A 24,316-nucleotide genomic window follows, 5' to 3' on the forward strand; every position below is an offset into this window, starting at 1 on the left:
CGAAGGAGAAGACGCAGGTGTCGGGGACGAGGGAGAAGATGCAGGTGCCGAGGACCAGGGAACAGCCCAACAAGACGATTCGGATTCGGATTCGGATTAGTAGTGGTAGTAGCATTTTTCATATTCGCTTGTTAGAGCCATTTTGTATCGCCCTTTCACAAGGTAATTTTGTTTCAAACACAGTTGTATATGTATATGCATTTCTTCCCCATCGTTCACAAGAACAATTTTGTATCACCCTGCAAGCAAGGGAAATTTTGTATAAAAAACTTTCTTTTGTAATTACAAAAAAAAAAAAATGGTTAGTGGGGCTAAACAGGGCTTCCTTTTGGCCCTGTTTAGCCCCACTAACCATTTTTTTAACCTTCTGTTAATCGTCGCTATATAGCGACGTTTACCAGTGTCGCTATATAGCGACGATTAACAGAGTCGCTATATAGCGACGTTTTTATCGTCGCTATATAGCGACGTTTACATCGTCGCTATATAGCGACGATTAACAGCGTCGCTATATAGCGACGGTTTATAGAGACGCTCCTTTTCCGACGATTTTAACGACTTTTATAGCGACCTTTGCGCCCGTGAAAAAAAAAATTTTTAATGTAAAAAGCGTCGGTATTTCCGTCGGAAAATGGCCTATGCCTTGTAGTGAAAAAGAGGGGCCATATGATTGCAGATTGCCGGTTCAAGAAAGCACATGAAAAGAATGGTATCCTAAAGAAGATAGATAAGGGGAAAGAGATAGCTAACATAGTGGAAGCAAAGTTGGATCTATTTATGGCCATTGAGGAAGAGTATTCCTCAGTTCAAAAAGCTTCAACCACTGACTCATGGGTGTTGGATAGTGGTGCCTCTCATCACATGACCTGCAAGAAGGGTCTATATTGTTCCATGTAGCCTCTATAGAAATCCATCATTGTGACAGTCAGTAATAACACAAAATGCCCTATTGAGGATACAAGTATGGTTTCATTTGTTTCTGTAAATGGAGATGTTAAGAAACTATCTAATGTGCTGTATGTTCCACAAATCAAGAGAAATTTGCTATCAGTTGCTTCCATAACTGACCTTGATCATGAGGTGAGGTTCAACAAGATAGGAGTAAAAATTTTGGATAGTGCAGGCAATCTTGTTGGCACAGGAGTAAGGAGTAACAACCTATATGATCTAAGTGCTCTTACAGTAGCCACCACTGGAGTGGACACAAGCAGACTTTGGCATGAAAGATTCGGCCACATCGGATTTGCAGTGTTGAAGGAGATGCAAAAACAAGGTATGGTTGCTCACTTACGCAGCTGCAGTCACAAAAATCAAAGAACCGTGTGAAGCTTGCATGATGGGCAAGCAACAGAGAAAGGCATTCCCACAAGAAAGCAAGAATAGAGCAAACACTCCTCTAGAGTTGGTGCATGTTGACTTGTGTGGTAAGATGCCTACACAGGCCTTCGGTGGATCTTCCTATTTTTTATTGATTGTCGATGACTATAGTAGGAAGATGTGGGTGTATGTTCTTCGTGAAAAGGCTCAAGCTTTTGGTAAATTTAAAGAATGGCTATAGCTTGTTGAAAATGAAACAGGGAGAAAAGTGAAGAAAATCAGATCAGATGGTGGTGGTGACTTTGTTTCTACAGAGTTTGGAGATTTTTGCAAGAGCAAAGGGATCAAGTAACAAACGACGACACCACATACACCTTAGAAAAATTCGGTTGTTGAAAGCTAAATGCAGACCACGGTGGAGATGATGAGGCTTACAGTAGTAAGAAGCCATCTGTCTCCCACTTTAGAACGTTTGGGTGTGAATGCTATGCGCATGTACCAGACAAAGAGAGAAACAAGCTACAACCAAAAAGCACCAAATGTATCTTCTTAGGCTATTGTGATGAGAAGAAAGCCTATAAGTTGTATGACCAAGACGCAAAGAAGATCATAGTGAGCTGTGATGTGGTGTTTAGGGAGGAGTCACATGTAGTGGAGGTAGAGAAGAGCTCTTCCACTTTATCATCAAGCGAAGAGGTAATTCACTATGGACCTGTCCCAAGAGCTATAAAGGAGGAAAAATTAGATGATGAAGGTATAAGTCACCAACCTATTGTTACACCACCGGAAAAGCCATTTCCGCGATGGGTAAGGTAGCTCTACGACCATGATAATCAAATGCTTATGTCTGTTGAGCAGCATGCAGATGGACCAAGGCCGGTCTCAAAGAATCAAGGAGCAAAGGAGGGCTTCTACTCACATAAACAATCTGGCCTTGATGGATGAGATTATTGCAGAAGTAGAGGAGCCTGCGATGCTCTTCTTTCCCTCTCTTCCTCTCTTCCTTCTCTTCTTTTTCCCTTTTCTTTATCCCCTCTTTCAATCTCTTTTTCCCCTCTTCCTCCTTTCCTTCTCTTCTTTTTCCCCTCTTTCAATCTCTTTTCCCCTCTTCCTTCTCTTATGTTTATGCTCTTTTTCCCTCTTCTTTTTTCCCTCTTTCATCCCCTCTTTCAATCTCTTTTCCTCTCTCTTTCCCCTCTCTCAATCTCTTTTCATAAGCATATGTATTTGCCTATGCTTAAGCTTTCTCTCTTTTTCTTTTATGCTCATATGCTCATGCATAAGAATAAGCATATCCTTTCTTTCCTTTCTCTTATGCTTATGCTCTTTTTCCCTCTTCCTTATCTTATGCTTATGCTTATGCATGAGCATATGTCTCCTTCTCCTCTTTTCCTCTTTTCCTCTCTCTTTCTCCCCCTCTTTCCCCTCTTTCGATCTCTTTTCATAAGCATATGTATTTGCCTATGCTTAAGCTTTCTCTCTTTTTCTTTTATGCTCATATGCTCATGGATAAGAATAAGCATATCCTTTCTTTACTTTTCTCTTATGCTTATGCTCTTTTTCCCTCTTCCTTCTCTTATGCTTATGCTTATGCATGAGCATATGTCTCCTTCTCCTCTTTTTCTCTTTTCCTCTCTCTTTCTCCCCCTCTTTTGATCTCTTTTTATAAGCATATGTATTTGCCTATGCTTAAGCTTTCTTTCTTTTTCTTTTATGCTCATATACTCATGCATAAGCATAAGTATATGCTTTCTTTCTGTATCTCTTATGCTTATGCTCTTTTTCCCTCTTCCTTCTCTTATGCATGAGCATATGTCTCCTTCTCTTATGCCTATGCCTATGCATGTCCTTCTCCTTCTCCTTCTCCTTTCCTTCTCTTCTTTTTTCCTCACTTTCTCTCTTCTTTTCATAAGCATATGCCTATGCCTATGTCTATGCATATCCTTCTCCTTTCTTTCTCTTCTTTTTTCCTCTCTTTTTCTCTTCTTTTCATAAACATATGCCTATGCCTATGAACCTCTCCTTCTCCTTCTCCTTTCTTTCTCTTCTTTTTTCCTCTCTTTTTCTCTTATTTTCATAAGCATATGCCTATGCATATCCTTCTCCTTTCTTTCTCTTCTTTTTTCCTCTCTTTTTCTCTTCTTTTCATAAGCATATGCCTATGCCTATGCCTATGCATATCCTTCTCCTTTCTTTCTCTTCTTTTTTCCTCTCTTTTTCTTTTCTTTTCATAAGCATATGCTTATGCCTATGTCTATGCCTATGCCTATCCATGTCCTTCTCCTTCTCCTTCTCCTTTCTTTCTCTTCTTTTTTCCTCTCTTTTTCTCTTCTTTTCATAAGCATATGCCTATGCCTATGTCTATGCTTATGCTTATGCATGAGCATATGCTCATATGCTTATGCATAACCATAAGCATATGCTTTCTCAATGTATTCTCTTATGCTTTGTCAATGCATTCTCATATGCTTTCTCAATGTATTCTCTTGTTTTTTGGCTTTTGTTTTTGTGTTTGTGTCTACGTTAGACATGGGATCACGTCGTACATCCGATGAGTACGAAAACCCTCGTAGGAGGAGACATCATGATCTCTATTCTCCAGAGGACTTTGATTCCCCTCAGGTGACACCTCAAGGGCCTACCCCTGCGACTACCCTTGGCCCGACTCCTCTCGAATGTAGCATTGCGACTATCCCTCGGGAAACTCCTTTGCTAGTAGCCCATGGCTTTGTCGAGAGTCCTGACGAGTTTGTGGCACAGATGACCGATGAGGAGGCAGCGAGATTCTTCTCTCTGCTATCCCAAAGGACCTTAGCAATTCCCTCTCCTACATCGACGGCTGGACCTACTGCCCAGTCATCCCCTCATGCCCCTTCCACTAAGGGGTCATCACCTGGGCATGCCCATCGTAAGCGAAGTAAGAGTAGGAGGGGTCGCTTATGTTGTGCTGACTCGGGAGATGTAGACAAGTCAGCACACTCACATCCCTACAGAACTCCACTTGGTCTCGAGATGCAGTACCAGTTAGTTCCCTTGCCCTCTCCTACTCCCACTACTACTCCTCGCTCTGGAAGTGCTCGCACAAACCACTCGCTCTGAATCTACCACTACCATGAGTCCTCCTTACCCAATTGAGGACCTGTCCTATCAAATCACGGCTGCTGGAGAGATAATAGAAGATAAAAAGGGGAAAGTAGTGATGGCCACCATGAGACAGTTGATGAGCCACCACTTCAAGAGTAACATTGCTACTGATTGGTGGTATCAAGATGACCAAAAGAAGTAGGCAGTCATCGATGAATTGAAAGAAAAATACCCTAATCCCCCAAATTGGGAGTTCAATGAGAATTACATGTGAGAGTGCATGGGTTTGGTCTTGAAGCATCGTAGATTGATCAACCTTGCATACTTTCATCGCAAAAGGGGGACCATCCCAAAATGTTCGAGGGTCAGAGGAGGGTTGCGAGGAGATGGCTGGATGCCATAGGTACTTCACACTTTGGTGCAGGCGGACAATTGGCATTCGAGGCAACTATGATAAGTCTACTTCCTCCCATTTAATGTATTGTTCTATTTGTTTTACTACATATTACATGCACTTTATCTAACTCTTGTAAATTGGGTCCACAACAAGTTGCGATGGGTCCCGCCTTCCTAAAGATGTAGAGACACGATGCGCATTTTGCATAGGAACAAAGCCATGGTTTATTGAGCAGGAGGCAATGGGAGCGACGGTCGATTGGGCTGAGGTGGCTACTCACACAGTATAAGTCTACTCCTATTTGTAATCTCACTTTTTAAATTGTTTTATTCTTTAAGTTCCCATCTAATTTCCAATTAATATGGTTTTACTCTTAGATTCAAAGCTCGAGCGTGCCATCACCGGAGGCGAGTAGTGACAAGGGCCTAGGATCAGGCGCAGCTCACGAGGGCCATGGATTAGGCGTAGCTCACGAGGGCCAGGGATTCAAGCCAGCAAGACGAGGACGAGGAGGAGGAGGACGATTCGAATGAGTAGTAGTAGTATTTTGCATATACTTCGCCATGTATATCCTTTTGTATATTGGCTCCTTTGAGCGATTTTGTATCACCCTTTTCGAAAGGGTAATTTTGTAACAAACAATGTTGTATATCTTCAATATGTATATGCCTCTGTCACTCGATCGGTTCATTTGAGCGATTTCGTATCACTCGTTTCGCAAGGAAAATTTTGTAATAAAAAACTTTTTTTTGTAATTACTAAAAAAAAAACATTAGTGGGGAAAAACAATGCTTGATGTGGCCCTTTTTAGCCCCACTAATGGTTTTCTTTAAGTTCTATTAATCATTGCTATATAGCGACGTTTATCAATGTCACTATATAGTGACGTTTACTAGATTTGCTATATAGCGATGTTTATTAGCGTCGCTATATAGTGACGCTTATATAGCGGCTGTTCTTTTTCGATGCTTATAACAACATCAATAATGACCTTTGCGCTCGTCAAAAAAAAAAAGTAAAAAATGTCGATATTTTCATCGAAAAAGGGCCTATGCCTTGTAGTAAAAGGGCTAGAATTGGACTTAGCATGAGTATGCTAGCAATTTTCTTTTTGAAAAATTCATGAAGTTTTGGATTTTAGAATCCACTATGTTGACAAGCGTGAACATAATGATATTTTTGTCTAAAAAAATGTAAAGTTTTGTCAATAGAACAAAATTTTCATATGAAAAAAGATGAATTTTGATTTATGAATGAACAAAAATATCGTTCAAAAAACTTCGTCACATAAAACTTTCATCGACAAAAATTTCTCGTTGATGAAATTTTTTTCGTCGGTGGAAATTTCAATCCGTCGACGGATTTTTTTTCCGTTGATGAATTTTGGGATTCTGGAAAAAAATATTCCATCGATGAAATTTGGAATTCCAGAATCCCAAAATTCATCAATGGACAAAAATTCTGTCGACGAAAATTTTTCGTTAATAAAAGTTTTACGTGATGAAATGTTTTTCCTTATACTAGAATGACATTTGCATTCACTCATGTTAGAAATTTTTCTTTTTTCAAAAATTTTTATCCGTTCAACTTTAATACAAAAAAGTGGATTCTAGAATCTAGGCTTCAAGATTCATATTTAGATCAAAATAAAGTAAACTACTAAATTGTACTACTCACGATCGTCTAAAATTTGACCATTCAGATATTTGATTTTCTTTCTACATCTATCGAAATATTTTCTTTCAACAAGCCTCTTCTTTGTCTATGACGACATATACCTACTTATCTTATAACCACACATATTCTCTAATTCAATGATAAGGATGAACTTCAATGATTGGGATGAAGTTTTCGTAGAAGAAAAAGCACATTTTTGTAATACTAAGTAAGTAATGTATTATACTTTATGTAGACATGCATGAATTATTAGTAGTTTCAAAGAATATTAGAACATATCATTGATCTTGTTTTTTCAATTTGTCACTTGATGTGAAAAGTAGAAACTTTTTCATCTTTCAATTAGCAATATGTACATTTTTCAAAAGAAGTTTGAAACTATGCTTACTTTGTACACGTTATGAAAATAGTTCTCATTAATGTCTCCAAAAGATTGTAAAATTGATCAATATTTAAGACTAGTGAAAAATCATAATAGCTTGTTGCAAACGACAACTCATGACTCGTTGTTGACGGGCAAACAGATAAATTAGAGAGGGATAATTGACAACCAGAGGGGTGAGGGACTAACAAAGAGAGAGAGAGAGAGAGAGAGAGATAGAGAGAGAGAGGGAGAGAGAGGGAGAGAGAGAGAGAGCTGACAGAGAGAGAGAGAGTGAGAACTGTGAGAGAGAGAGAGAGAGAGAGAAGTGAGAGAGATATGGAGAGAAGTGAGAGGGAGTACTGAGAGGGAGAACTGAGAGAGAGAGAGAGAGAGAGAGAGAGAGGCAGATAGATAGACATAATCGAGAGAAAGAGAGGGATATGGAGAGAACTGAGAGGCAGAAGTGAGAGGGAGAGAAATGTATGAGAGAGAGAGAGAGAAAGAGAGAGAGAGAGAGAGAGAGAGAGAGATGGAGAGAAGTGAGAGGGAGGACTGAGAGGGAGAACTGAGAGAGAGAGAGAGAGAGAGAGAGAGAGAGGTAGACAGACAGATAGACAAATAGACAGAACACAGAGAGAGAGAGAGAGAGAGAGAGAGAAACAGATAGAGAACTAACACACATACACACACGCGCGTGTGCGCACACACACACACACATAGGGGTATATGGAGAGAACTGAGAGGGAGAACTGAGAGGCTTCTCCCTTAAGTATGGAGACTTTTGGCATTTTATTTGCTCAACTTTGGCATCTTCAAACTAGTTTACAAATTTGAATAAAGTAGTTTGAATAAAAATGATTTGCTCAATTGGCATCTTATTCATTGGCTTCTCTCTTAAGTATGGAGACTTTACATTAGTTGACTTTTTTTCTCTCTCTCCCCCTTCTTTATCTCATTCAATAGAGGGAGAGGTAGAGAGACAAGGACAGATGCAAATCATGTTACTCCATGAAACCCCAAAACAAGTAGTAGGATAGAATTGCTGGGTGGGGATGCTAATGAAGGAAGCATGGTAGCTTCAGTCTAGAATCCACAAGTGCCCAAGTATTTGTCATTTGGCCCAAGCGTGTTGAACTTGATAGATTAATAATGCTAGACTGATTGTAGAGTTTACTCCATGCTATCCATCAATAGTTGCATCAAAAGATAGAGGGGATAGAAGTACATAGAGGGGATAGTTGCATCAGAGGATAGAGAGAGAGAGAGAGAGAGAGAGAGAGAGAGGACTTAAGACTTATGTTTTATGATCTCAAGTGCAGTTTAGCATAAATTTCAATGGCAAGGACATAGGCTACTTCTAGGAAGATGGATAGGGGTCCCTCGATAGCAGAATTGGCAACATCTAGAGGATGGAATTCACATCCAAGAAAAGGAAAGCCAATGCATCTTCTCCAACAAGCAAAAAAAAGAAGATTTAAATAGAAGTTCGATACTTTAATGGAGATAAGAAGGGCCCAAAAAGCCATGGGACGGTGCATTCCCAAGGCTCCTTTTCAAAGGCTTGTTAGGGAAGTTTGTGATGATCTGAACTTTATATGCCTTGGATATCGGTGGCAAAGAACAACTATTTGGGCATTGCATGTAGCTACCGAGGAATTTTTCTTCTTGCAACCCATGGCCATAGGGTGACAATCATGGCAAAAGATATCACCACTTTAAAGATGGTGAGATGGAGATACAACAAACTCCTGAAGGCTATAGATATGACAGACACGAAGATGAGAGACATTTTGCTTATACCACCTGCTCGAACACCAAAACAAGATGAGGTGGCTATAGAGGAAGTCACTGAAGTGACTCATGGAATAAAAACAAGAGCAAAAATAGCCTTTGAGGAGGTGCAGAGGATTAAATATAAGGATACCAAGCGTCTTTGTACCTCGTCCACTAATCTAGATAGTGCAAAGCTAGAGCTACATGTTCGCGAGTTCGCGAGCATCTACATACACTGGGACCTGCTGTAAGGATAAGTTTTGCAGATGTAGAGTCAATCAAAGAGTTTATCCTAATAGAAGATTGTCTCAAAGCAATCACGGACAGAGTAAGACAAGTTACCGATACAATTATCCTTGCAAGACTCAGGTGGGTTTTTCTTTTTATATATCGATTTAGACACCCACTTATTTTGAATACTATTCCGAATTCCTCTGTTGATTTGCAGCTTACTCAAAAAAAAGTTACATGAGAAGATTCAAGGTATGGTTCATATTGTGGACCCATCTATCTCCTTCAAAATGAGGGATCCGAGGGAGCTGGTGGACTAGCTTGTGAAGTGGCTCACACATTGCAATTTTGAATCTGCAACCCTAATTATCATCCCTTACCATTCAGAGTAAGTGATTAGTAAGTACATTGCATAAGGAGCTAGATTGTTATTTTGAATCCACAAATGCTAATCTTTACCGCATTTGTTAAATGAAGTTGACATTGGAGCTTAGCTTGTATCCATCTGCCATCAAAAGGATGCTTCTGCTTCAATTCAGTTATAGATACTCATCCAGAGATCGATCTGTAAGTGATTTTTGAATGCATAAAATAAGTATCATAATTTTTTAAAATAAGAAATTATTTATTTTGTAGAAAGTTGTTCACACTCACATATGCAACTTGCAGTGGTCTGAAGAGACTATCTTTTGCAATCAATTTCTGCAAAAAAAATTCATTTAAGTTGGGAGAAATTGAACCGCTGCATTTGGACGTAAGACATAAAATCATTTTCCCTCTAAGTACTTTTTTTAAATTAATTAGAATAATTTTATGATTACAAGCAACTGAATGGTTCATAGACACCACAACAGTACGATGCCCACTCTTGTGGATGGAGGGTCCTTATAAACACCAAGCACATTTTGGAGGCTTATTTATCACGAGATACAGTGGGTCCGGTAAGTACCATTATTGACGCATTTAAAATTTATACATAACATAAATATGACACAGGACTTGAAACTAAAGTTTTGTTTGTGTTTCTGCAGATGACAGAACAAAGCTATGATGATCGATTTGTGTTAAACTTCAGAGCTAAGATGATCGTACATCTCCTGCAATGTGCATCCTTGTTACCATAAGAGAAAAGCACCGAGGAGGAAAGCTCTAAGAAATTAGATGAGGGACAGAGCTCAAAAGTGATGGAGGACCTCACTCCAGAGCAGGATGAGGCTCCTTTGATAGGACTAATGGACCATGAGGCCCAACCTCAGATGCCTCCATAATCCATTGAACTTGGACATGAACTTGGACATGAGGCCCCTCATCTAGCACCTCAAACTACTGAGCATGGACTTGAGGATCGTGAGCCCCTTCCCCATCCATTTACTGATGTTAGACCTGAGAATCTTTTACAAACTTCGGAGCCTCCTACTTGAGTTGAGGCAAATTGTACTCTTGCAAGTTTGTAATGCATAATGACGTTTAATGAAATTTATCTATATTTGAGACTCTAGTTTGTAATCCATAGAGCAAGAGCAAGAGCAAGAGCAAGACCAAGAGCAAGAGCAAGAGTGAGAGTGAGAAAGAGAGAGAGAGAGAGAGAGAGAGAGAGAGAGAGACTTGACTCATGAATATGGATCTATGTATTACAAACTTTGAATGAAATTTTGTTACAATAGCAAGAAACGAATTCTCCATTGTTTTTTTTAAATAATAAAAAATATAGTTGCAATGCTAATTATGCATGTAACTTAACAGCCAAAACTATAGTAGAACTTCTCTGATTCCAACAATAGGAGCCTAGAAAGTCTCAACTACTAGAGCGAAGGCGAGATCAGAACATGGAAGAGAAGGTGGTGTACCAAGAAAAGGCACAATAGAAGCTCCTTGGTTAGCCTTTTTCATAGGATCATCCACTATCGCCTAAACGGCACTAATTGTCTTCGAGTCATAGCATCCACCATCGCCTTAATGGCACTGATTGTCTAAGAATCATTAGTTTGTTTGAAAATATAATTTATAATGTTTATTTTTTGCCTCACGATTGTATACTATGAAAATAATCATTTTGTACCTGTAATCATGAATTTTGAATTATCTTAATAATTCCATTTGGGATATCTCTATTGATAATTCTCCTTTCCCTTCGCTCCAATACCTATCAACAAGTAGTGTAAATCAATGATTAGTTCAATGATAAATAAAAAACATTGAGTCACATCAACTCTTTGTTTACCTTCTTGTTATTCAAAATGAATGAGAATCTTTCTGCAACTCTACACTCGGTCTCCACCTGAATGTCCTGCCGGCGTAGTTGAGTGAGTGTGCAGCATTGTCTGAGTGATATAATTCCCAATAAATTGTCATTCTTGTTAATGGTAATATCCAATGCTTCATTCTCAAGACAAAAAGAGTTCAAATCTTGATCCATTGGAACCAATTGGTTCCCAATCAATCTATTGCATTTATAGTAAAATGTTAATATGAAATTTTGAGTGGCAATCATGTGTTTTAGTTCAAAATGGATTTGTGTACAACCTCACAGTATACTTGGTTGGATGTTATCATGTCCCAACCATAATCCAAGAAGTCAGGAATTCCTTCAGCACCATTTGCAGAGAAAGAGAGTGTCATCTTGCAAATCTTGATAGAAAATTAATTGAATAGATCTACAAAGACTGTTATTGGCCTAAAAATAACATCTTATTCTGTTGATTCTACTAGCAATCTCTAGTCATAAGGATCATTGAACTTCTAAAACAACCTGGCTCTATATGACTCTATTATAGCACAATGAGGAATTGGCCGATCAATGGTATTCCATGCTGGAAGAGCTAGTTTCTTCAACACACCATGGGTGTTGGCTTTATCTAATAGTTGGTAAAAATGATCATAGAAAAAGACTCATGACTAAGCTAACTGTGTTGCTGATCTACCTTGATATTGCAACTCTCCTATAGACCCATGTAACACATCCATGAATCCTAAAATGCATTCGGTAGGCTGATGTACCCATGAAAAACTTTCAAAAGTTATATTCTAGTCTTCATCATTTTGATAAACACATAGTTTTGTGCAAGCATAGATTAGATTCAAAGAGATAGATTGACAAAGAAAAGAGCTCGCTCTTGTTTTTTATAGTTGTACATTAATAAAATATTCTTTCTTGCTGTGACAATCCATTACAATTCAAAATTTTTATAATTTTCCCACATTACGTTGGCTCTATGGCCATTGGTTGAGAGCTATTTTTCATTTTGGCGAAAAGGCCCCAAAATGAGCTCCCTTTTTTCCTAATGCTTGTGCTGAGTATCTTTGAGTTTTCAAAATCATGGTTTGAAGTGTTTCTCTCTTCATTTCTTAAGTCATATATGTAGAGGGAAGTCAAATGTAATATTGTATGTGCAAAATATATAGAGTTGTAATCTTACACTAAGTACCAACAATTGGTATCAAAGCCATACGGTTGAAAGGACCTACTATCTAGAAGAATTCAAGAGGTTCCAAAGAGCAACTACAGTTGGTTCGGTTTTGAGCTAAGAGTTGTGAGGATCTCATGTTTTTTATAGTCAAAAGTAAGCTTGCCAATTTTTTTAGTGTAATGGATTCTATGAAGAAAGAGAAACCTGAGGTGGAAGAAAGAGAAACCTGAGGCGGCCATTAGAAAATTCAACAGGTGAAATTTCTCCATTTGACAATTGTCGACCAAGCTGTGGTTCATGCATAAAAATCTCCGAAGTGTAGTATCAGGTACAAAGATAAAGACTAAAAGAAGTGGTCATGAGGAAAAAAAGATCCTTGCATGGGAGAAAAAGAATGAACGAGCACTTGGTATGATCGGTCAAGCCCTTGGAGAAAACTTTTTTCATCACTTGGATACTTTGAAGACAATTGCAAAGAATTGGGTGACACTTGAAACTGTGTTTGGAGTTTAAATGAAACACTCAAAAGCTTCACATGCTTATGGGTTGCCCCACGGATTGATGAACTTCTCAGTGTTATTAAGATAAGTACCAACAATTAAAGGCTTGAAAAGAATTAGTTTTTGTGTGCCTTAAGAAATGAATGGACATAAAATTCATTTGATTCAAATATGAACTCATCCCACTCTTGCATCAAAAGATTTGAAATCTACATTAATGTGTGCTAGGTTTGACCTCGATGACATCAATGTCCTTGCCTTGTTGGAGGCTTTTGATTCTTGAATATGAGTTCATTTGTGGCTTAAATAAATTTATGGGATTGAAAAATTTTCCAATGTTAAGGTGGAATGAAACTTGACAGGGTGGCTACATTGTGAGTAGATAAGATCACTCAAGTGACAATTTGGCAATGCTTCGGTTGCTTGTGATTCTATAGCTCTTTCATTTTATCTCCATAATTGATCAATTAATTAGAGATGTTGGTAGAGGAATTAAAGAAGAGTGAGTAGTGAAATCTATCAAGGATGGCTAGTTCAAGAACTCATGCATTCTCCAAGATCAAGATCAAATAGCTTTGATACACATGGATGGATTGTCAGCCACATGTGCCTGTAAATAATTACAGAACCTAAGTGGCAATCTAGAAACTATCTATACATGTTAAACACTTTCTCTTTGTGATTTATGGTTCATGTATGATGTCTATTTTGACGCCTTGACTATATTTTTGTTGCCACAAGAATCGAAACTACATGTTTCAACCTATGTCTAGTGCTTTGTCATTAGTTGTAGAGCCTTCTAGTAAATATCTTTCACAAAAAGGAGAGGGTACGATGATCTCTAATGATATCATGCATTACCAAAATATCAAAAAGATTATAAGAAGGGAAAATACACTGACATTTCTCCTATTCAATCTAATATCAGACAGAGGAAGTGAAATTTGACATATCCACTCAATTGTTTGAGGGTGAATTGGTCGAGCTCTTCATCAAAGCATTGCAACGGTTGGAATTTCAAAAGCTCAAAGAAATACTTAATTATCATAGACCTAGAACCTTTCAATAAAGTGGAAGAATAGTTAGTAACACACTTCAATGTATGTGGGTTGAGTGATGTAGATGTGGATAAAGGGATTAGCCCCCATTCACTTATGTGTTTTGTATATATTGTTTTGGTGAAAATGTAGATGTACTTTGTAGCACGTTCTTTTGTTTAGTAATGTTATCTTTGTGTGTGCTAGAGTGTGGGTTAAGAGATTTTCATGTTCTAGGACTGATTGGAGTAGGTCCATATGAAGCAAAAGTGTAAAATATTTTAAAAACTCAGACTCTCCAAGTGGGTTCTCATAGTCAACCTACCAATTGTTCTATTAGACAAAGATTTACGTTCATTCTAGGGCGTGGTTGGGGCATTCGTTTTGGCACATGAAACTCTTGGGGAAATAACTGGGGAGAAAATTCTACATTAAAAAATGGTGAGCAGCGATAGCCACGAACCAATTTATTTATGTAGAAATTTTGATCATGGCTATTTCCAATGTGTTGAGGGTTCGTGGGACTTGTATAAATTTGAGCATGTTAGCATTCCCTTGTTCTTCCTGTCTAAGGTCTTCTCGTCTGATGTTAATGTTGGATCAATGTTGATAGTGCAAATCTCTTGATGCAATCTTCTATGAAATAACTACCTGCAGTCTTACGGTTTCTATCCGACCACGGACCCTGACATATTGAGGTGAGATATGTTAGATATGCTCAATGCCCCACCCTCCTGGTAACCACTAGTGGTCCAAGGTGCTCAAGTTGTAAGGCCCCCATATGAGGAGAATCCATGTGTGAGCCTAGGACACTAGATGGATCCTGACTTCCATGTCAGATGAGGTCTATCAACAATGAGACCATTGATGGTAGAAAGGTGATCTATGTGAGTCTAGACTATGGGCTAGGTAGGGTAGGTAAGTTGGTAGCACAACGAGGCACATTGTCTTAATTGTGTGGGAGCCCCTTGCTCTTGCTGGGGTTTGGGGAATATTCCCTAAATATTCCATGGACGACTAGTTGGTTCCACCGACTAGGTTGATTGGTCGGCTCCACCGACTAGGTTGACTGGTCGGCTCCACCGACTACATTGATCCGACTACCACCCTCATAGCTAGAAAGAGGTGACCTTCCAGTCCATTCCATAAGATCAAATCAGATCAGATCAGATTAGATCTTCTAGCTAGTAGCTCTTCACCTAGTATCTGTCTAGATCACCATCTAAGCTCCACTCTGGGAGCGCACGGGTGGACGGAGCCATCATCCATACTTCATCAGTATTGAAGGAAAATTTTTTGTCTCCAATTTGTTGTGTACTCTCTATTCTTTATTCAGTTTTTGTTCCATTGTGCCGTGTAATTTAACATGGTATCAGAGCCTAGGCGGCTCTACAAATCGAAGAGTAGACGAGACGTGAGGGCTTCAACAGCATACTGAGTGATGGCATCAGGAAGCGGCTTGAGTTCAATAGCTACACCAACAATCCAAGCATTGAGGATTTCCCCACCAGCCTTCACTGAAGGCAAGCTAGATGGTACGAACTACACTCTGTGAAAGTTTAAAATTACTGCTATTCTAGATTCATATGAGCTTCTAGAGATAGTAGTGGGAACTGACCCAGAACCACAAGAAACCCCCGACCCAGCAAATACGGGGAGAATGATACCTCATAATTTTGACCTTCTACGAGCTTGGAAATGCAGGAATAAAGATGCTCTGTGTGCCCTAGTTACAAGTACTACTGATAGTGTTTTGACCTTGATTCGGCATACATCTAAGGCATTTGTGGCTTGGAACATATTGAAGAGTTAGTATGAGACGCGGAATCAAACAAGGATCCAGAACCTGGAGAATCAGCTCGCAGCTGAGAAGTTTAATGAAGGAGAGACAGTGGAGGCGTTCATAACCCGAATCAAAAATCTGCATGACTAGATGGCTGGTGCTGGGATACAAAAGACTAGCAAAGAGCAAGCGTAGAGCTAGCTCGGTGGTGCGTCCGGATATGTCCACCAATGTTTGATGGACTGGCAACAGTGCTTAGCACTCAGGTGAGACCCCAACCATTGACATTTGAGGAGTTTTGTGCTTTACTTATGGAGGAGGAATTGAGGCTTAAAGCTCGAGATGCAGGTGGCAATGGGGATGCTGCGTTCTCTGCCATTGCGAAACGTAAAGGTGGTTCCTGTGAGTCATCTACTAGTGGTGACAAAAAGAAGAAGGGCAGCAAGAAGAAGTTTCAAGGAGACTACTTCTATTGCAAGAATAAGGGCCATGTGATTGCCGATTGTCGGGTCAAGAAAGTAGATGAAAAGAATGGTACTCTGAAGAAGATAGATAAAGGGAAAGAGACAGCTAACACAGCGAAAGCAGAGTTGGATCTATTTCTGGCCATTGAGGAAGAGTGTTCCTGAGTTCAAGAAGCTTCAACCACTGATTCATGGGTGTTGGATAGTGGTGCCTCCCGTCACATGACCTACAAGAAGGGTTTATATTGTTCCATGCAGCCTCTTTAGGAACCCATCACCATGATGGTTAGAAATAACGCAAAATGCCATGTTCAGGATACAGGTACGGTTTCATTTGTTTCTATAATTCGAGATGTTATGAAACTATCTAATGTGCTGTATGTGCCACAAATCAAGAGAAATTTGCTATCCGTTGCTTCCATAACTGACCTTGACCATGAGGTGAGGTTCAACAAGACAGGAGCAAAAATTTTGGATAGTGCTGGCAATCTTGTTGGCATAGGAGCAAGGAGGAACAACCTGCATGAGCTAAGTGCTCTTACAACAGCCACCACTGGAGTGGGCACAAGCAGACTTTGGCACAAAAGATTTGGCCACATCGGATTTGCTATGCTGAAGGAGATGCAAAAGCAAGGTATGGTTGCTCACTTACCTGCAGTAGTAGAAATCAAAGAACCATGTGAATCTTGCATGATGGGCAAGAAATAGAGAAAGGCATTCCCAAGATTGTGGTAAATTCAAAGAATGGCTACAACTTGTTGAAAATGAAACAGGGAGAAAAGTGAAGAAAATCAGATCGGATGGTGGTGGTGAGTTTCTTTCTACAAAGTTTGGAGATTTTTGCAAGAGCAAAGGGATCAAACAAACGACAACACCACATACACCTTGGCAAAATTCTATTGTTGAATGCCAAATGTGGACCACCATGGAGATGGGGAGGTGTATGTTGAAAGGTGATGGACTGCCAAACCACTTTTGGGTTGAGGCTATCAATACTGTGGTTTACATCCTTAATCATAGCTATACAAAGGCACTCAAAGGTAAAACACCACATGAGGCTTACAACGGTAAGAAGCCATCTATCTCCCACTTCAGAATGTTTGGGTGTGAATGCTATGCGCATGTACCAATGCGCATGTACCAAACAAAGAGAGAAACAAGCTACAACCAAAAACCACCAAATGTATCTTCTTAGGCTATTATGATGAGAAGAAAGCCTATAAGTTGTATGACCGAGAGGCAAAGAAGATCATAGCGAGCTGCGATGTGGTGTTCAGCGAGCAGCCACATGTAGTGGAGGCAAAGAAGAGCTCTTCCACTTTATCATCAAGCAAAGAGGTAATTCACTATGAACCTGTCCCAAGAGCTATAAAGGAGGAGGAAATATCAGAGGATGAAGGTATAAGTCACCAACCTGTTGTTACACCATCGAAAAATCCATGGCCGCGATGGGTAAGGGAGCTCTATGACCATGATAACCAGATGCCTATGTTTGTTGAGCAGCATGCGAATGGAATGCGAATGGACCAAGGCGGTCTCAAACAATTGAGGAGCAAAGGAGGGCTTCTGCTCACATAGCCAATATGGCCTTGATGGTTGAGATTATTGCAGAAGTAAAAGAGCCTGCGATTTTGGAGGATGCACTTGCACACCAAGATTGGAAAAACGCTATGTAAGTAGAATATAACAGCATCATGAAGAATGAAACCTGGGAGCTCGTAGATCGACCACCTAATAGAAGGGTTATTGGCATCAAGTGGGTTTGGAAGATAAAGTACAAGGCCGACATCTGGGACTTTGGAAAAGTACAAAGCCATATTGGTTGCACAAGGATTTTCGTAGGTTGAAGAATTTGATTTTCAGGAATCTTTCGCTCTGACTGCTAGAATGACCACCATTCGCACAGTACTATCGGTGGCTACTCATAAAAAGTGGTCAGTTTATCAAATGGACGTTAAATCGACATTCTTGAATGGTGACCTTAAGGAGGAGGTGTAGGTGGCTCAACCACCAAGGTTTGAGGCCCCCCTAAGAACAAGGTATGCAAGCTGAAAAAGGCTTTGTACAGTGAAACAGGCTCCAAGAGCATGGTACCAATGCATAGATAAATTCTTTCATAAATTAAACTTCAAAAGATGTGCCTCAAATGCTAACTTGTATGTGTATAGGTTAGGTGGAAAATCTGCTATTATTGTTCTATATGTGGATGATCTCCTTATTACAAGTGACTATGAAGACATGATCTAGCAGACTAGAAAGGCATTGAGCACTGAGTTTGAGATGATAGACTTAGGCTTGATGCACTACTGTTTGGGGATTGAAGTCTAGCAAGAGCCAGGTAAGATCTTCATCTCTCAGCAGGAATATGTAAGGGAGATCTTAAAGGAATTTGGTATGTCCGAGTGCAAGGAGATCGCTACACCTATGGAGGTAAATGCGAGGCTGCCTATGGAGGATGCCTCACCACCAGCAGACATCGGGAGGTACAAGAAGTTGGTCGGCAGTCTCATCTATGTCTGCAACACCAGACCGAGCATCAGTCTTGCTGTTGGCGTTTTGAGCAAGTTCTCCAATAAGCCCTAGGACAATCATTGGAATGGAGGGATGTAGGTGGTCAGGTATGTGAAGGGCACTCTTGATTATGGCATCACCTATGGTACGGGCACTTCCTTGGCTGGTCATTGTGACTCAGATTGTGGGCTGGAGATGTTGATTCCAGGAAATCATTTTCTGGATATTGTTTCTCTTTAGGTTCAGGTAGCTTCTCTTGGATCAGTAAGAAACAACCAACAATGGCATTGTCCTCTACCGAGGTTGAGTACAAGGCATCATGTTTTCCTACATGTGAAGCAGTGTGGCTGAGGAGGATCTTATGGCACATGGGAGTGCAAGAGGATGAGGCAACTGTGCTGAGGTGTGACAATCAAAGTTGCATGGCCATTGCTAAAAATCCAGTGTTTCATGCGCGCACAAAACATATACAGATTTAGTATCACTATGTGCGTGATTTGATCGAGAACGGGATAGTGGAATTGGTCTATTGTCCAACAGAGCAAAATGGAGCAGATATCTTCACCAAGGCACTCGGGAAGGATCAGCTTTAGGGTCATCTTCAGAGACTCGACATTGAGCCGAGAAGGTAGTTCACCTATGGGTGAACATTGAGGGGGGGTGTTAGATATGCTCAATGCTCCACCCTCCTGGTAACCACCAATGGTCCAAGGTGCTCAAGTTGTAAGGCTCCCATATGAGGAGAAGCCATGTGTGAGCCCGGGACACTGGATGGATCCTGATTTGCATGTCAGATGATGTCTATCAATGAGATTGTTGATGGTAGAAAGGTGATCTATGTGAGTCTAGCCTATGGGCTAGGCAGGGTAGGTAAGTTGGTAGCACAATGCCGAGGCGACGGTATAGGGAATATTCCTTGAATATTCCATGGACGACTAGTCCATTCCACCGACTAGGTTGACTGGTTGGCTCCACCAACTAGGTTGACTAGTCGACTCTACCGACTATGTTGATCCGACTACTGCCCTCATAGCTAGAAAGAGACAACCTTCCCAGTCCATTGCATGAGATCGGATCATATCAGATCTTCCAGCAGAGATCTTCCGGCTAGTAGCTCTTTACCTAGTATCTGTCTAGATCGCCATCTAAGCTCCACTGTGGGAGCGCACGGGTGGACGGAGCCATCATTTGCACTACATCAGTATTGAAAGAAATTTTTTCATCTCCAATTTGCTATGTACTTTCTATTCTTTGTTCAGTTTCTGTTCCGCTGCACCATGTAATTTAACAAGATCCTCTCGCTCCAAATAAAGGAAATTTAGTCAATACATGGGACAAGAAATGAACTCCACTCTAGACATTCAAACTCAAGCCGCTGGGAATTTCCGTTTCATGCGGAGCAAGTCTTAGGTAGACAAGTGTCACTTGACTTTGATCGCATGTATAAGGACCACATGGCATATCGAGGACAAAGAATCGACGACACACATTGCAAGTAGACAAATATCTTACGACTTTTATCTTGTAACGAGACGAGAGTCACTAGCACGAAACGCAAGGGCAAATTACACCTTGAACAGAGTCGGTTTTACAGATTCTGTCTGCCTGGTATCAAGGCAGATCATTGAAAGAGCACCATTTTCGAAATTCTTGGGCAGGAGATAAGTTCTCGTTCATCCTGTGGCGCACGCTCTGGTGGCGTGTCACTTCACGTTTAGTGTTCGACACAGAAGGTAATACCGTTTTCACCACAGAAGGCATTGACTTGAATCTGTCAACCCAAGGAGAACTCTAGTGTCATGGCTCTCTGAGGCTCTCGTCGTGTACTGGGCGCTATCATGGATCTGTCTAAGCTTGGCTCCCTCCAATTTGTGGCCTCTTCTTTATGATTATGAAGCCGCTCGCTGATCAACGTCGTGCAAAATATTCCGACGCAGATAAACAACGCGAACCCCAGCAAATAAAATAGTGCTTGCGAGTTTTTCAAATTCAATTGGCTGGTTTGCACTTGTGTAGCGCATTGATAATCAACCAGCTTTGCCGCATCTTGCATGATTTCTAGTCGGCCGCTCTCGGACAGGTTCAAAATGGCTTCAGAGAACTTTGCTGTTTCTGCTGACAGACGTGAACCCTTGCGAAATGCCTGCAGAGTAGGAACCCGGAAGAAAATCATTAACACATCTGTCGGAGTCGCCAGTTAAGAGAACCAGAGCACTAAGAAAACGAAGATACGCAATTGAGGTATCCGATACATACAAAGCCGAAGGCTCCACTCATCAGCTTTGAGCCAGTGACTTGGTAGTTACAGTCTGAAGCTGTCAGGCCAGCCAGGAACAGATTGACATACGGGACTTCGTCGATCACGGCCGCTACTCCTCCTGGTGTTCCATTTTGCCACTTCAATAGAGTACTGGCATAATCGTCGGTTTTATTTAGCGGTACTAGCTGCGCCATATTTATGTTGAATACTTGGATAAGGTAATCCTTTACAATTGACCCATTTTGGTAGCCGATTGGGAGCTGTTTCTTTTGGAGAGTCGAGATGTTCAAGCTTTCTGGAGAGCGCTCTTGAACCGTCAGAATTGAGCTCAAACATGCAGTGTAGGTGGAACTAAGGACGATGACGAAAACGATCCAAGCCATCACAACAATCTTTGATCGTGGGTTCTTTATCAAGCTCTCTGAAAAGGATGCATCAAGCTCAGATTATGTTCATTATCTACATTCATCTCTCATGCAAACAGTCAAAGTAGAATCACAATTTCTCGCCGCTTCATGCTCTAGTGACTTACGCTTAAAGAAGACGAGTACCTTTGCAACAAACCTGTAAGGTAAGCCACACACATACTTGTAAGACGGATGAAGATAAAAATCAAAATGCTCAAGTAATTACAACAATATTCAAGTAATCACTTCCTCTACCATGGCATTTAAACAAATATAAAAATAAAAGGCTTATTATATTATTGTGGGAGAGCTGGATTATTTTATAGTGGGTGGTCACCCTTGGAAGGCCAATTTACAAAATCTGGCAATTTGTCCATTAGGCCGAATTTCTTGATCTTGAGTTCTGTCCTCCTCTTGTGACCTAGAGACTCCAGAACAAGATGGCAAACAAACTTAGTGGTGCTTCCACAAAGCGTGCAGAACCAGGATGTACTTCGAGACCTTACCTCTCACAGAAAGCTAGTGATGGATTCTTTCCAGAGCAAGAAGTTGGTGTGGCCAACTTCATAGTGCTCCTACATTCCTTTGAATCTTTGCTTCCACTAGTCGAGGCTTATCTCTTTTGTGCGGGGAAGAGAGAGGGAGGCCTAAGAGAATTGAGCTTAGAGGTTTGAAAGAGAGAGAGAGAGAGAGGAGAACAATTAAATCTTACGAAGTTGGCATTAATAAACGTAGCTCATATATCAAATCAAACTATTGAGAAAGGTAACATGACTTTTCTTGACAACACGGAGGGACAAGTAGAAAAATCTATGACCTCGGAGGAAAGTGCTAACATGTGAGTGAGCGTCTGCATGGTAGACATGCGCCAGGTATTCCATGGAAAGCGGGGGGAGCCCATCGTGAAGAGACTACACACGGACACCAAGGCTGGTTTAACGCTTCAAGCGGGTGAGGAGATGATAGATGAGGGAGCACATGATGAGATAGATTCTTGCAAAGTCTGAAGTCGAAGGATGGCAGCTCTGACGCGGAGGACGGGGAGGAGGCCATTGGAGAGTCGAATCAGGCATCTCCCCCATCTTATTTTGAGGTGCTTACCAAGAAGCTCTAAAGTGGATTTTTTTTTCTTCTCTCACGGAAGAGGAGGCGAAACGGATTTTGCATGCTGAGCTTGCCAGGCAGGCAAAAGAGCTAGAGCACAAAGCATGGTTCGAGGCGGGGAGGGCTCACAATACCGTCTATATGCTTGATGTGGAGGACATGCAACTGGGAGCTGGAGAAACTGGCAAGGGGAGGGCTTTATCTGTTCTTCACAGGGCGCATCCCCTCACTGGAGGAGTTCAAGGAGTTTATGTCCTGTGAGGCGGACCTCCCAAGGGGGGTGCTTCAATACAAGGTTTTTGGGGAAGGGATTTTTCCTGGTGCAGTGCGTGTTCAATGCGATCAAGGATGAACTCATGGGGAGAAGCTTCATGTATTCAGGGGCACCAGTGTTGGTCCTGCCGTGGACGTCGGAGTTCAACATCGACCACTTCTTGCTACACAACCGTCCAGTTTGGATTGAGTTCCCAAACCTCCCTGCATGGCTGGGGGAAAGGATCGATCATCTGGCTACGGTGCTGGGAAGGGTGCTACAAATCCCACCTGAATCTAGGCAACCGGGGGGAAGGAGAAGGGTTTGGATCCTCTGGGACAGGACCCAAGACACGTCGGACTTTGTCTAAATTCAGTTCTCGGACATCCATGTCATTGCACATCAAGTTAGGTTTAGCCCTTTTCTAGATGCTTGTTATGTGTGTAAGTGCATGGGTCATTTTGCTAGAAATTGCCCGAGCAGAGTCTCAAACACATCGCTGGCTGAAGGTGGGATGGAGGGAATGGAGGTGCCACCTAGGCAAGCAGAGGGTTCATAAAATGGGAAGTCGAGCAACAAGACTGCCACGAGGGAGGATCATGCAATGGGGAGTGATCGGATACCCCGCACAGGATCGAAGCCTTGGGAGACAATCGGGAAGCGAGGCAAGCTGGTACTGGAGCATGATGGAACGAACACAGGTAAGTATGGAGGACACAGGGCGTCGCCTCAACCAAGTATGTCGAATACTTCAGAGGAGGAGCTCCCTGTGGGGATACAAGGCAGCTCAAGCATGGAGGAGGAGGTGCATAAGAAAGGTGACGAAGTGCATGGCAATCCCTCGACAATCCTAGGGAGGAGGACATGCCTGAGGCTAACCTCCGAAAGAGGGCACTGGAGGAGAAGACGATATATAAGGCCAAGGTGGGAGGAGTTCAAGCTCAGCCAAAGACATTGTCCAAACCTGAAGGAGGTGGCGAGGGGGTCGTCGTCCCTAGAAAAAAGATTCAATTTTCTATGGGATGCCTACAAGGTCCTTACGCATTAACCCCAAGTTGATCAAAAACGACGCCAAAGACTCAGAGGTCATGGTGTTCAGTTGGAATGTAATAGGTTCCTGTAGCAAATTGAAGCAGAAGGGATGTATCTCAGTAATCAAGAGATAGAGGCCGGGTGTAGTTTTGTTGCAGGAAGTGAAGTGTGGGTGTGAGGATGAGTGGTGGTTTGCCTTCAACCAATTGGGGTATGCTGTTTTTTATAGCGGAAGTGAGAGAGGGAGAGAGAGAGGAGTGCACACGATATAGCTACCTATACACTAAGTGTATTGACAATGAACATGAAGATATATATAACACCTATTTCATTAATTTTGGACTTTTTCTGTTGTTTTTGGATGAAGCCCAAAAATCCTTCCCAAATGAAAAGTTTACTTTGTGAAAATATCCTTCCCAAATCAAAATTTTACTTTCTGAAAATATTCTTTCCAAATCAAAAGTTCACTTTGTGGCACTATCATATTCACATAAAAATATTGTTTTTTCAATCTATACTTTTGCACCAACATGCAAGAATTTGAAATAATCCTATATTAGAAATTCTAGCTATACCTAAGTTATTTGTTAATTTAATTATTTTTAATATTTTTCCTTGACGTGATAAATTTATAAATCCATGAAAGGAGACTTAAATATTTCATGAAAATAACATTGTCACTCGTAATATGCACAAAATTTTTAAAACTTTTAAT

The 24,316-nt window shown here is 41.0% G+C and overlaps 1 protein-coding gene across 2 annotated transcripts; it reads right to left on the bottom strand.

Annotated features, from left to right (window-relative positions):
* Positions 1 to 19,941: 19,941 nt before the first annotated feature.
* Positions 19,942 to 21,810, bottom strand: LOC147882458 (glutamate receptor 3.6-like). Of its 2 annotated transcripts, XM_087401098.1 has the most exons (3): positions 21,338 to 21,810; positions 20,802 to 21,226; positions 19,942 to 20,688 (listed from the first exon to the last, which is right to left on the bottom strand). In XM_087401098.1, the coding sequence occupies exons 2-3, from the start codon at positions 21,186 to 21,188 to the stop codon at positions 20,320 to 20,322; spliced, it is 756 nt and encodes a 251-aa protein (XP_087257224.1). In that variant the 5' UTR covers positions 21,189 to 21,226; positions 21,338 to 21,810; the 3' UTR covers positions 19,942 to 20,319. The 2 variants fall into 2 exon arrangements, with proteins under 2 accessions (XP_087257224.1, XP_087257225.1); XM_087401099.1 differs by having other exon boundaries at positions 20,802 to 21,810.
* Positions 21,811 to 24,316: the final 2,506 nt, after the last annotated feature.

Source organism: Dipteris shenzhenensis, chromosome 29, assembly GCF_047967505.1.
Source record: "Dipteris shenzhenensis isolate YYH24624 ecotype China chromosome 29, Dip_SZ_1.0, whole genome shotgun sequence".
In the NCBI taxonomy this organism is placed as follows: domain Eukaryota; kingdom Viridiplantae; phylum Streptophyta; class Polypodiopsida; order Gleicheniales; family Dipteridaceae; genus Dipteris; species Dipteris shenzhenensis.

What these genes read in the sequence shown, in the direction of transcription:
- LOC147882458 (XM_087401098.1), bottom strand. Translation starts at nt 21,188, where the DNA reads ATGGCTTGGATCGTTTTCGTCATCGTCCTTAGTTCCACCTACACTGCA. An exon ending in TGAGTGGAGCCTTCGGCTTT is followed by an intron (nt 20,689 to 20,801) that starts GTATGTATCGGA and finishes CCTACTCTGCAG; the next exon opens with GCATTTCGCAAGGGTTCACG.